The following is a 14,559-nucleotide window of genomic DNA, read 5'->3' as shown; positions in this document are numbered from 1 at the left end:
CCTCTGGAGAAGAAGATGGATGTCTTCAGAGTAAAAGAAACTGCGTAACTGAGGTGCAAAAATAGGCCCCTCCCACCTCACTCGATGTTAGTGGGGCCTAAAAGAAACACACCAAAGTGTTTCTAAACTAGCCATGTGGATTAATAACCCTTAAATAAGCCACAAAGACCCCTTAAAGTCCCTCAAAAAACGTTAAGCTTTCAATAAAAAAACGTTTTTTCCTATAAGTGTCACCAGTAACAAACGAGCCCTTTATGCAAGCTGGGATTCCTACTAAGTGTGTGAATACAGCTTACCCTTCCCTCATGGGGATATTGCCAGCCTTTTCTAGAATTATCACAGTCTGTCTAGAAAAAAATTGACTGAACATACCTCAATGCAGCTTAGCATGCAAACCGTTCCCCCAACTGAAGTTTTCCTGTACTCCTCAGTCCTTGTGAGAACAGCAGTGGATCTTAGTTACAAAGTGCTAAGATCATCATCCTACTTGCAGAAATCTTCATCCCTTTTCTGCCAGAGAGTAAATAGTACACACCGGTACCATTTAAAATAAACTTTTGCGTGAGAAAATAAAAACTAACATTTTTGTCACCACACTCACTTTACCCTTCCTAGTACTTAGAGTAGGCAAAGAGAATAACTGGGGGGTGGAGCTAAGGGAGGAGCTATATAGACCGCTCTGCTGTGGGTGCTCTCTTTACCACTTCCTGTAAGGAAGGAGAATATCCCACAAGTATGGATGAATCCGTGGACTCGATACATCTTACAAGAGAAATATATATACTTATTAAACAAACAGCTTAAGCCCCTTGACTGTCAGAGAGGGCTGCATATCTGCTAGACGGTGCACTGCAGGCAGCCCTCTTTGACAATGAATGTGCTCAAACAACTTGTTCAAAAAGCTTAAAAAAAAAAAAAAACTTGAAACAAGAAACGTATGGCTCATTCACAGCCTAGATATAATGACATTCCACAAGGCTGGGCTTCCCTTCTTCTTTCTCCCTCGGCTCTTACTTGGATGCCTCTGTCTCTGCGCTGAGCGAAGATGCCACTCCCCCACAACACCACGGACAGAGAGAGCTGAGCTCAGTGACAGCTCATAAAAAACAGACACACAGCTACAAATTCTAAAAAGTAACACTGCGCAGAGTGCACTGGGAGCCTGGGAGGGAAGGAAGTCACTGACTGCAGGAAAGTGAAACTGGACTCAGACGGACCTTGGCACAGTGTCACTGCCTCCTTTCCTCTGTTCTGCAATGCTGCTTACAAATCATCTAACACCCAGGCAGGCTGACAATTTAAAATAAATACGTAATGTACAGCCTGCATTAGCCTATCCAGTCTTTACTTGTGTGATATAATGCTAGGTCTGCCGGACATATACAAACAGCAGCCTGCTGATGATCTGCTTGTTGGCCCCCAGAGCCCCACCGCTCTAGTAGTTCTGCCTCTGCTGGCCGCCGCTATATCAATAATTAAAGTTAACTCAAGACTTACTAACTTGGTGACTGCAGGCTGGCTCCCGGGCCTCGCCCTCTTCTCTTCTGCTGCTGCATGCGTGGCGCGCTACACTGTGAATAAGTGATGGGGGGAGCGGGACACCACATGACACAACATGTCACTTTTCAGTTTCCCCAAACCGTTACCAGGCCATTATAGATCTCATGGGCCCCTGCTGCTCCTCCCACCCTTGGCTCAGCCGGTAGGTAGTAGCATGTCCTCAAGTGCATACAGCGAACGTGAGACAAACTTGCAAGTAGATGCTCTCAGTCTCACGGCCACTGTATGCAAGTAGTCTGTGTGATTGTCTGTCCCCTGCCTGCTCACTCACGGCCGTGCTGTCCTTATAAGGCGGTGCGGCCGTTTACAGTGCATAATATTCAGCCCGGGCAGCCACACTAGCACATTAACATTTAAGACTATAGTAGTAGTATAAACATTTTCACTTGGTATACACACAAAAATAGTGGGCGGGGCTAAGATAACCAGAGGCCCACCAGGCTTTTGCCCGGTATGCCCTATGGCCAGTCCGGGCCTGGAATGCAGAGAAAGTTAGCTATTAGTAGCTAACATACATTAGGGCTGAGAGTTTATGATTAGACATCACATGAATACAGAGAACGCTAGCTATTAGTAGCTAACATACATTAGTGCTGAGATTTTATGATTAGACATCACATGAATGCAGAGAAAGCTAGCTATTAGTAACTAACATACATTAGCACTGAGAGTTTCTGATAAGACATCACATGAATGCAGAGAAAGCTAGCTATTAGTAGCTAACATACATTAGTGCTGAGAGTTTATGATTAGACATCACATGAATGCAGAGACAGCTAGCTATTAGTAACTAACATACATTAGCGCTGAGAGTTTATGATTAGACATCACATGAATGCAGAGAACGCTAGCTATAAGTAGCTAACATACATTAGTGCTGAGAGTTTATGATTAGACATCACATGAATGCAGAGAAAGCTAGCTATTAGTAGCTAACATACATTAGCACTGAGAGTTTATGATTAGAAATCACATGAATGCAGAGAACGCTAGCTATTAGTAGCTAACATACATTAGCGCTGAGAGTTTATGATTAGACATCACATGAATGCAGAGAACGCTAGCTATTAGTAGCTAACATACATTAGCACTGAGAGTTTATGATTAGACATCACATGAATGCAGAGAAAGCTAGCTATTAGTAGCTAATATACATTAGTGCTCAGAGTTTTTGATTAGACATCACATGAATGTAGAGACAGCTATTAGTAGCTAACATACATTAGCACTGAAAGTTTATGATTAGACATCACATGAATGCAGAGAAAGCTAGCTATTAGTAGCTAACATACATTAGTGCTGAGAGTTTATGATTAGACATCACATGAATGCAGAGAAAGCTAGCTATTAGTAACTAACATACATTAGCACTGAGAGTTTATGATTAGACATCACATGACTTCAGAGAAAGCTAGCTATTGGTAGCTAACATACATTAGTGCTGAGAAAATATGATTAGACATCACATGAATGCAGAGACATCTAGCTATTAGTAACTAACAAACATTAGCGCTGAGAGTTTATGATTAGATATCACATGAATACAGAGAAAGCTAGCTATTAGTAGCTAACATACATTAGTGCTGAGAGTTTATAATTAGACATCACATGAATGCAGAGAAAGCTAGCTATTAGTAGCTAACATACATTAGCGCTGAGAGTTTATGATTAGACATCACATGAATGCAGAGAAAGCTAGCTATTAGTAGCTAACATACATTAGTGCTGAGAGTTTATGATTAGACATCACATGAATGCAGAGACAGCTAGCTATTAGTAACTAACATACATTAGCGCTGAGAGTTTATGATTAGACATCCCATGAATGCAGAGAACGCTAGCTATTAGTAGCTAACATACATTAGTGCTGAGAGTTTATGATTAGACATCACATGAATGCAGAGAAAGCTAGCTATTAGTAGCTAACATACATTAGCGCTGAGAGTTTATGATTAGACATCACATGAATGCAGAGAACGCTAGCTATTAGTAGCTAACATACATTAGCACTGAGAGTTTATGATTAGACATCACATGAATGCAGAGAAAGCTAGCTATTAGTAGCTAACATACATTAGTGCTGAGAGTTTATGATTAGACCACATGAATGCAGAGAACGCTAGTTATTAGTAGCTAACATACATTAGCACTGAGAGTTTATGATTAGACATCACATGAATGCAGAGAACGCTAGCTATTAGTAGCTAACATACATTAGTGCTGAGAGTTTATGATTAGACATCACATGAATGAAGAGAAAGCTAGCTATTAGTAACTAACATACATTAGTGCTGAGAGTTTATGATTAGACATCACATGAATGCAGAGAAAGCTAGCTATTAGTAACTAACATACATTAGTGCTGAGAGTTTATGATTAAACATCACATGAATGCAGAGAAAGCAAGCTATTAGTAGCTAACATACATTAGTGCTGAGAGTTTATGATTAGACATCACATGAATGCAGAGAAAGCTAGCTATTAGTAGCTAACATACATTAGCACTGAGAGTTTATGATTAGACATCACATGAATGCAGAGAAAGCTAGCTATTAGTAGCTAACATACATTAGCACTGAGAGTTATGATTAGACATCACATGAATGCAGAGACAGCTATTAGTAGCTAACATACATTAGCACTGAGAGTTTATGATTAGACATCACATGAATGCAGAGAAAGCTAGCTATTAGTAGCTAACATACATTAGTGTTGAGAGTTTATGATTAGACATCACATGAATGCAGAGAAAGCTAGCTATTAGTAACTAACATACATTAGCACTGAGAGTTTATGATTAGACATCACATGAATTCAGAGAAAGCTAGCTATTGGTAGCAAACATACATTAGTGCTGAGAAATTATGATTAGACATCACATGAATGCAGAGACATCTAGCTATTAGTAACTAACAAACATTAGCGCTGAGAGTTTATGATTAGATATCACATGAATACAGAGAAAGCTAGCTATTAGTAGCTAACATACATTAGTGCTGAGAGTTTATGATTAGACATCACATGAATGCAGAGAAAGCTAGCTATTAGTAGCTAACATACATTAGCGCTGAGAGTTTATGATTAGACATCACATGAATGCAGAGACAGCTAGCTATTAGTAGCTAACATACATTAGTGCTGAGAGTTTATGATTAGACATCACATGAATGCAGAGAACGCTAGCTATTAGTAGCTCACATACATTAGCGCTGAGAGTTTATGATTAGACATCACATGAATGCAGAGAAAGCTAGCTATTAGTAGCTAACATACATTAGCACTGAGAATTTATGATTAGACATCACATGAATGCAGAGAACGCTAGCTATTAGTAGCTAACATACATTAGTGCTAAGAGTTTATGATTAGACATCACATGAATGCAGAGAAAGCTAGCTATTAGTAGCTAACATACATTAGCACTGAGAGTTTATGATTAGACATCACATGAATGCAGAGAAAGCTAGCTATTAGTAGCTAACATACATTAGCACTGAGAGTTTATGATTAGACATCACATGAATGCAGAGAAAGCTAGCTATTAGTAGCTAACATACATTAGTACTGATAGTTTATGATTAGACATCACATGAATGCAGAGAAAGCTAGCTATTAGTAGCTAACATACATTAGTGCTTAGAGTTTATGATTAGACATCACATGAATGCAGAGAGAGATAGCTATTAGTAGCTAACATACATTAGCACTGAGAGTTTATGATTAGACATCACATGAATGCAGAGAACGCTAGCTATTAGTAGCTAACATACATTAGCACTGAGAGTTTATGATTAGACATCACATGAATGCAGAGAACGCTAGCTATTAGTAGCTAACATACATTAGTGCTGAGAGTTTATGATTAGACATCACATGAATGAAGAGAAAGCTAGCTATTAGTAACTAACATACATTAGTGCTGAGAGTTTATAATTAGACATCACATGAATGCAGAGAAAGCTAGCTATTAGTAACTAACATACATTAGTGCTGAGAGTTTATGATTAGACATCACATGAATGCAGAGAAAGCTAGCTATTAGTAGCTAACATACATTAGTGCTGAGAGTTTATGATTAGAGATCACATGAATGCAGAGAAAGCTAGCTATTAGTAGCTAACATACATTAGCGCTGAGAGTTTATGATTAGACATCACATGAATGCAGAGAAAGCTATTAGTAGCTAACATACATTAGCGCTGAGAGTTTATGATTAGACATCACATGAATGCAGAGACAGCTAGTTATTAGTAGCTAACATACATTAGCGCTGAGAGTTTATGATTAGACATCACATGAATGCAGAGAAAGCTAGCTATTAGTAGCTAACATACATTAGCACTGAGAGTTTATGATTAGACATCACATGAATGCAGAGACAGCTAGTTATTAGTAGCTAACATACATTAGCGCTGAGAGTTTATGATTAGACATCACATGAATGCAGAGAAAGCTAGCTATTAGTAGCTAACATACATTAGCACTGAGAGTTTATGATTAGACATCACATGAATGCAGAGAAAGCTATTAGTAGCTAACATACATTAGCGCTGAGAGTTTATGATTAGACATCACATGAATGCAGAGACAGCTAGCTATTAGTAGCTAACATATATTAGCGCTGAGAGTTTATGATTAGACATCACATGAATGCAGAGAAAGCTAGCTATTAGTAGCTAACATACATTAGTGCTGAGAGTTTATGATTATATCTTTTTTCCAGGAAGGTCCACGAGGGGTTTATTTATAATCCTCCTGTTCACCATTGGTTTTCCTGTTTTGGAGGTCCAAAAGTAGCCTCTTGTTTTAGGGGGTTAAAGGGGTATGACACCCCAATATTTATTTCATGATTCATTAAGAACATACATCTTTATACAACTTTCCAATGTACTTCTATTATCAATGTAACCTCTTTCATTCTCTTGGTATCCTTTGTTGGAGGAGAAACAATGCACTACTGGGAGCTAGCTGAATACGCCGGTAAGCCAATGACAAGAATGAGCTCCTGGGCCTAGCTAGGTATGTTTTTCAACAAAGGATATTAAAATAACTAAGTACATTTGATAATAGTAGTAAAATGAAAAGTTGTTTAAAATTATATGTTCTATCTGAATCCTAAAGGGGAAAAAATTGGGTTTCAAAGTCCCTTTAAAAAATGAGGACTGTCAAATAAATAAAAACATATAAAATAAGAATGATAATAAAAAATCTCAAAGTATTTACTGTCCCTTTAAGATTTTATTAAAGACAGGAAGATTAATATTTTACATCAATTATTTACTATCTTCCAAACAGCAGCAAAGAACAAAAAGAGGAAAAATAATAACAAAAAATGTCTCTTTTCTTTGCAGAGATAGACAAGGAATGTCCTGATGCCAGATAAAGTAATTCAGGAGACAGCTGGAAAAGAATGAACTGAAACAGGAAATCACCATCACATGACGATTATCCCCACCAGGAATTTTACACTGAAAGAGAAAGAACGTGAACCAAAACCTAATATCAGACAATACACACATGCAAATAACTGACAATAAAAACAAACATGAGAGCTAAGAAAGGAAAGAAAAGGGTTTATCTAGTCACCAAAGTTATAATAATCTGAGTTTTTATGGAAAAACAGGAGACTTCAAGTTTTGTAGTTTTAAGTCCATTAAACATTTTAATGGATATAAAATGAATAGATAGAACATGTCATTTTAAATGGACTTCTATTATCAAATGTATTTTGTTTTCTTGGTATCTTTCTTTGAAAAGCATACCTAGGTAGGCTGGGGAGCAGCAACTCAATACTGGGAGCTAGTTGCTAATTAGTGGCTACACATACTGTATATGACTGCTCACCAGATGTGCTCAGCTAGCTCACAGTAGTGCATGCTACACTGTAGCTGAATTTCACTGTATTTAATACCTTTTCAGGGGTTAATCACAGTGAGAAAAGGTAGTAGCTGAAGACTGACACAAGCACTTGCAGATTACAGCCTGACAAATAAGGCTCCAGATGCAGAAGCAACTCTAGCAGAATGCTCACCAAAACAAGCCTCAGTCACCAACCACACCAGACAGTGAGCCAAGGTAAAGAGCAAGACAGTAAAATAAGTAAGATATCAAAAAGATCACCAAGAGCTCAACTATCTAAAAACATGACAAAAAGAAAGAAAATGAAGGAGCATGGTCAACCCCTGAGGAAATTCTTAACCAGTTAACCCAGAGGAAATTCTTAACCAGTTAACCCCTGAGGAAATTCTTAACTAGTCAACCCCTGAGGAAATTCTTAACCAGTCAACCCCTGAGGAAATTCTTAACCAGTCAATCCCTGAGGAAATTCTTAACTAGTCAACCCCTGAGGAAATTCTTAACCAGTCAACCCCTGAGGAAATTCTTAACCAGTCAGCCCCTGAGGAAATTCTTAACTAGTCAACCCCTGAGGAAATTCTTAACCAGTCAACCCCTGAGGAAATTCTTAACCAGTCAACCCCTGAGGAAATTCTTAACCAGTCAATCCCTGAGGAAAAAAGAATAATGTTCATATCACTTCACTAAAAATAGTGAGGTTGAGGAGGGACATTTCAATGAATGATATTCAAATGACCACCAAGAAATTAACTCTGTTGTCATAGACTCCCTCGAGTCCTAGAGAAAGAACACCTGTGGTACTTAGCCCTAAGGTTGTTTGCTCCTCTAGAGGCCTCGTACAACAATCCTATAGGAATTTGGTGAGGACCACTCAGAAGATCTAGAATATCTAATATTATAGGGGCTAAACATGGGGTTCTCTGTGGGGTCCACAATCTCATCCTCAGGCCCAGTGCTCATGAACAGCCAAGAGGACACTGATTATCCTCATCTGAGGATTGAGTTATATAAATTAGCTGAAATAATTATGTAGCACATTGGAAACTATAATGGCTCACAGTGATTTTAAAAGATAGTTTATTTTAGTTTTTCTTACACTTAGAAGATTCACTCTAAAAGGACTTTTATTTTTATGCTAGTTCTGTATTATTTTCTATATTGAAATTAATCTAAAATATGCCGGCCGTAGCAGTAAAATACTAGCGGGTGGCAACTCTTCCTGAGGGCCCATTAGAATCTATGGGGAGATCCAGGTAATCCTCCATATCCAAAGAATAAGAATCCAAGTTCTAAAGCCCTGACTGATGACCTAACCCTGTTTTCATACCATCTTTCTGGGAGGTGGCCCACTGGTGTTTGGTTTGTGGAGTTCCTGCAAGTGGAGAAGGGCTGTGGGTGTGCCGTCAGAAGGTTGGTCGTAAGGGTTGGATGGAGTTGGGTAGTGTCATGGCTGGGCAGTCCCTGGAAACTGGGACCTCTGCTGTAATGGGAGAAGCTGTGGAAGGGACAGTGGACAGGCCTCGCAATCTGTGGCAATCCCGCAATATTCGGCATGGTTGGAATGTATGTGTTTTACCTCTACCTCATTAGTATAGTGACTGGTATAGGACCTAGCCCAGATTTTATTCTAAAGCATATCAACCAATATTCTCTCAATACAGGTTCTTAAAATATGTAATACTGGAAAGCGCAAACAAAATCACAGAGCATATTAACACTTCAAAATGTCTAATAAAACTGCAGTTACAGCACTTAAACAAATGCTCATGTCAGTTCTCATTAAAGGGACAGTCTATTCAAAATTAAACTTTCATGATTCAGATAGGGAAATTTTAAACAACTTTCCAATTGACTTTTATCTTCAAATTTGCTTTGTTCTCTTGGTATTCTTTGTTGAAAGCTAAACCTAGGTAGCTAATATGCTAATGTCTAAGCCATTGGAGGCCGCATCTTATTTCTGTGCATTTTGACAGTTTTTTACAGCTAGACACTGCTAGTTCACGTGTGCCATATAGATAACATGCTCACTCCCGTGAAGTTATTTATGAGTAGTGATGTCGCGAATAGTTTGCCGGCGAATAGTTCCCGGCGAACATAGCTTGTTTGCGTTCGCCGCGGCGGGTGAACATATGTGATGTTCGATCCACCCCCTATTCGTCATCATTGAGTAAAACTTTGACCCTGTACCTCACAGTCAGCAGACACATTCCAGCCAATCAGCAGCAGACCCTCCCTCCCAGACCCTCCTACCTCCTGGACAGCATCCATTTTAGATTTACTCGGAAGCTGCATTCTTAGTGAGAGGAGGGACAGTGTAGCTGCTGCTGATTTAATAGGGAAATCGATAGCTAGGCTAGTGTATTCAGTGTCCACTACAGTCCTGAAGGACTCATCTGATCTCTGCTGTAAGGACAGCACCCCAAAAAGCCCTTTTTAGGGCTAGAACATCAGTCTGCTTTTTTTCCTATGTAATCTAATTGCAGTTGCCTGCCTGCCAGCGTGTGTGTCAGGCTCACAGCGTATACTGTGTCCACTTGCCCAGTGCCACCACTCATATCTGGTGTAACAGTAGTGTACATTTAAAAAAACAACACTTTTTTGATTGTGTTAAATAATAGCAGTCAGATTCCTTCACACGTGTGCGTTTCAGTGCCTGCCTGCCAGGGCACAGTGTCACCCCAGTGCAACTCATATCTGGTGTAACAGTAGTGTACATTTAAAAAAAACAACACTTTTTTGACTGTGTTAAATAATAGCAGTCAGTTTCCTTCACACGTGTGCGTTTCAGTGCCTGCCTGCCAGGGCACAGTGTCACCCCAGTGCAACTCATAACTGGTGTAATAGTAGTGTACATTTAAAAAAACAACACTTTTTTGACTGTGTTAAATAATAGCAGTAAGTTTCCTTCACACGTGTGCGTTTCAGTGCCTGCCTGCCAGGGCACAATGTCACCCCAGTGCAACTCATATCTGGTGTAACAGTAGTGTACATTTAAAAAAAACAACACTTTTTTGACTGTGTTAAATAATAGCAGTCAGTTTCCTTCACACGTGTGCGTTTCAATGCCTGCCTGCCAGGGCACAGTGTCACCCCAGTGCAACTCATATCTGGTGTAACAGTAGTGTACATTTAAAAAAAACAACACTTTTTTGACTGTGTTAAATAATAGCAGTCAGTTTCCTTCACACGTGTGCGTTTCAGTGCCTGCCTGCCAGGGCACAATGTCACCCCAGTGCAACTCATATCTGGTGTAACAGTAGTGTACATTTAAAAAAAACAACACTTTTTTGACTGTGTTAAATAATAGCAGTCAGTTTCCTTCACACGTGTGCGTTTCAATGCCTGCCTGCCAGGGCACAGTGTCACCCCAGTGCAACTCATATCTGGTGTAACAGTAGTGTACATTTAAAAAAAACAACACTTTTTTGACTGTGTTAAATAATAGTAGTCAGTTTCCTTCACACGTGTGCGTTTCAGTGCCTGCCAGGGCACAGTGTCACCCCAGTGCAACTCATATCTGGTGTAACAGTAGTGTACATTTAAAAAAAACAACACTTTTTTGACTAAAATCGATGCCATATACACGTCCCCTGATAGGGGACGTAACAGGGATTAAACTGATAAGAATAGAACTACTTAACACACCACTCATATCTGGTGGTACATTAGATTGCACGCGCAGTGCCCCAAATTTGAAGTAGGAGGACCGACCAAGCATCTTTTTCCATCTCCCGGTTCCTAAAATCGATGCCATATACACGTCCCCTGATAGGGGATGTAACAGGGATTAAACTGATAGGAATAGAGCTACTTAACACACCACTCCTATCTGGTGGCACATTAGATTGCATGCGCAGTGCCCCAAATTTGAAGTAGGAGGACCGACCAAGCATCTATTTCCTTCTCCCGGTTCCTAAAATCGATGCCATATACACGTCCCCTGATAGGGGACGTAACAGGGATTAAACTGATAGGAATAGTACTACTTAACCCACCTTATAATAACGCAGACAGAGGCAATGCAGAGAGAGGAGTCTGAAGAAGAGGAGTCAGAGGAGGAAGGTGGCTTTGAGGAGGTGGAAGACCAAACACAGCAGGCGTCCCAGGGGGCTTGTTGTCACTTTTCGGGGACCCTTGGTGTTGTACGTGGCTGGGTGGAGGAAGAGACCTTCAATGACATCAGTGAGGACAAGGAACGGGACATGGCTAGCTTGGTATCCAACCTTGTGCAAATGAGGAGTTTGCGGTTGTGCAAATGGACTGTTTGCCGTTGTTTGCGGTGCGTTAAACGGGGAGTTTGGTCTGTCACTGTGAAGCGGGTGTAACCCTTACACTACCTGATCGATACAACATCATACCTGATGTTTTAAAGCATGTTATTCCAAACAATTTAGGAATGTTAGGTGATTTATGCCCTTTATGGATTAAAACCAAACTCTGCATCAACTATGTAATTTTCCATGGGAGTTTTGCCATGGATCCCCCTCCAGCATGCCACAGTCCAGGTGTTAGTCCCCTTGAAACAACTTTTCCATCACTATTGTGGCCAGAAAGAGTCCCTTTGGGTTTTAAAATTTGCCTGCCTATTGAAGTCTATGGCGGTTCGCCCGGTTCGCGAACAGTTGTGGAAGTTCGCGTTCGCCATTCGTGAACCCAAATTTTTATGTTCACGACATCACTAGTCAGCACTTATTGGCTAAAATGCAAGTCTGTCTAAATCACAGAGATAAGGGGGCAGTCTGCAGAGGCTTAGATACAAGGTAATCACAGAGGTAAAAAGTATATAAATATAACTGTGATGGTTATGCAAAGCTGGGGAATGGGTAATAAAGGGATTATCTATCGTTTTAAACAATAAACATTATTGTAAGACTGACCCTTTAATCTCTGTTTTTGTTATCTAAATGATTATCTTAGATGTTGCCTTGTTCACCCTTCTGTGCATCTAGTTGCTTCTGATCTTCATTTTCGTTCCATGTGTCCCCCTTTTCATTTTCCATCTCCTGCTTTCTTCCTCTTAACCTAAATCGTACTAGTGTGGTCTCTGCACACTTTCACTCTTCATAGGGCTGCCAGCTGTCCTATACAGAAATACTGAACAACCAGTGTATGGTCAGGGACAAATGATAAACAGGGTCATGTTCAGGATTAGAAGACAAAAGAGACACAGCGCATCCCGCTCTAAGGGTAATCAATTTTTTGACAAGATAAAATGCGCAAGTAAAAATAAAAACTTACTAGAAGTAAGTAACAAATAGGCATATACAAAGTCCCTGTGCGATCGTCCGATCCGCGTCAATAAAAGGCTTGATGGTTTTCAAGGGCTGCAGGTTCCATGGCGTGCACTGTCAAACTTCCCCGCCATAAGTGTGTGCGTCAGGACCGGAACACGTGACTGATTACCTCGATGCGTTTGTCTGGCAACGTCCAGACTTCGTCAAGAGGAATAGTGAAACACTTTTGGAACAGCTTTAAATAGTCTTAGTAAAAGTTTAGTTTCTCTATCCAGATGAAGACAAACTCGCATAAGTAACTTCAATGCAGATCTTTTGATAGTAGAGGCATCCAAGGTAATAAGGCACTGTAATTTCTGTATTATTCTCCTCAAAGCTACATGTACACTCCTATATCCAACCTGCCTCTGATAAATGTATGTATGGCACCTGATCAGGAATCATAAATATAAGAAGTCCAGGATCCAGGGTCATGTTCAGACCTCAGATCAAACCCATGGCCCTGCAGCCCCTGTCAATTATATATTCACACCAGACCTCAGATCTGAAACTTGGCACTTTAATTCTATTCTGTTATATGCCCATATCAGACATCAGATCATACTAGTAGCCCTGTAGCCCCTCTCAGTTTTATGTCCACACTAGACCTCAGATCAAAGTAACCCTTGTCCCAGCAGCCCCTGTAAGTTGTATGCCCACATGAGACCTCAGATCAGCCCATTGTCCTACAACTCTTATCAGTTGCATGTCCACACCAGATCTCTGATCAGACCCATGGCAGTGAAACCCCTTTTCTGTTAGATGTGCACATCATATTTCAGATCAGACCTACCGTTTTAGAGCCCGTGTCTGTTATATGCGCACATCAAACCTCAAATCAGGCTCATGGTTTTGCAAATATCTGTAGAAGCAGAGAAAAGAGAGGCGCCTTATGGGACAGTATCGTAGTGCAGCGACAGAGACAGGAGACAGCACACACAACGAGTCAGGGTACTCACAAAAATGATGGCATAAACGTATGCCTCACTAGACAGGACGGAACCTTAGTCGCCCGCCAGACAGACCAATGGGAAGATGTATCCGGGAAGATGTATAGCTAGTGACTATATACTTACAAAATAATTAATCTTCAGCCGTACAGCACTGCAGTTGTCAATCGTAATTTATGATTGGCTCCATGAAGGGTGTGGACACAGACCGGTCTGTGATTGGACGACTTCCATGTTAAATAGAGCGGGATTATCAAATGTAATATCAGCCTGATGAAATGACCGGAAGGTCGAGAAACGCGTTGCTGTTTCTATTCCATATATATCCTATGTTTTAACAGTGTTTTTAAATAAATTTGTTTTTACGATATCCCCGCTCATTGTTATACTGCTTCTGGGTTGGTCCGGTTACCTGCCTCTCACACTAAGAGCTAATAGCAATTGGTCCTATCACGGACGATTTGTTCCTCTGACGCCTCTACCTCCTGTAGCTGCGGATTGGACCCTGGAGTTCCGGATACATCTTCCCATTGGTCTGTCTGGCGGGCGACTAAGGTTCCGTCCTGTCTAGTGAGGCATACGTTTATGCCATCATTTTTGTGAGTACCCTGACTCGTTGTGTGTGCTGTCTCCTGTCTCTGTCGCTGCACTACGATACTGTCCCATAAGGCGCCTCTCTTTTCTCTGCTTCTACAGATATTTGTAACTACTCATCTCCAAGAGTGCTGCCGTTAATATTGGTTGCTGGCTATTTCAGGAACTTTGCTATCCCTGAGACTGTAGTTTGAGCCGGGTCTTGGCTACCAGCTGTGCGCACCTCCATAGGATTTACCCTTTATCATCTTCATGGTTTTGCAAACCTTTTCAGTTATATATCTATGTCATACTTCAGATCTGGCCCACTGCCTTGCAGCACCTGT

The 14,559-nt window shown here is 40.5% G+C and overlaps 1 protein-coding gene across 1 annotated transcript in view; it reads left to right on the top strand.

Moving 5' to 3' along the window:
* Positions 1-14,559, top strand: part of LOC128666601 (galectin-1-like) — a 163,231-nt gene that overhangs the window by 42,302 nt on the left and 106,370 nt on the right. Inside the window, exon 2 of the mRNA XM_053721297.1 lies at positions 6,912-7,041. Within this exon, the coding sequence (XP_053577272.1) occupies positions 6,999-7,041 (43 nt within the window). The 5' untranslated portion in view covers positions 6,912-6,998. The remainder of the gene's footprint in view (positions 1-6,911; positions 7,042-14,559) is intronic.

This window comes from Bombina bombina, chromosome 7, assembly GCF_027579735.1.
Source record: "Bombina bombina isolate aBomBom1 chromosome 7, aBomBom1.pri, whole genome shotgun sequence".
Taxonomy (NCBI): Eukaryota; Metazoa; Chordata; class Amphibia; order Anura; family Bombinatoridae; genus Bombina; species Bombina bombina.
The sequence above is the reverse complement of the archived record's forward strand: the minus strand, read 5'-3'. Positions and strand labels throughout refer to the sequence as shown.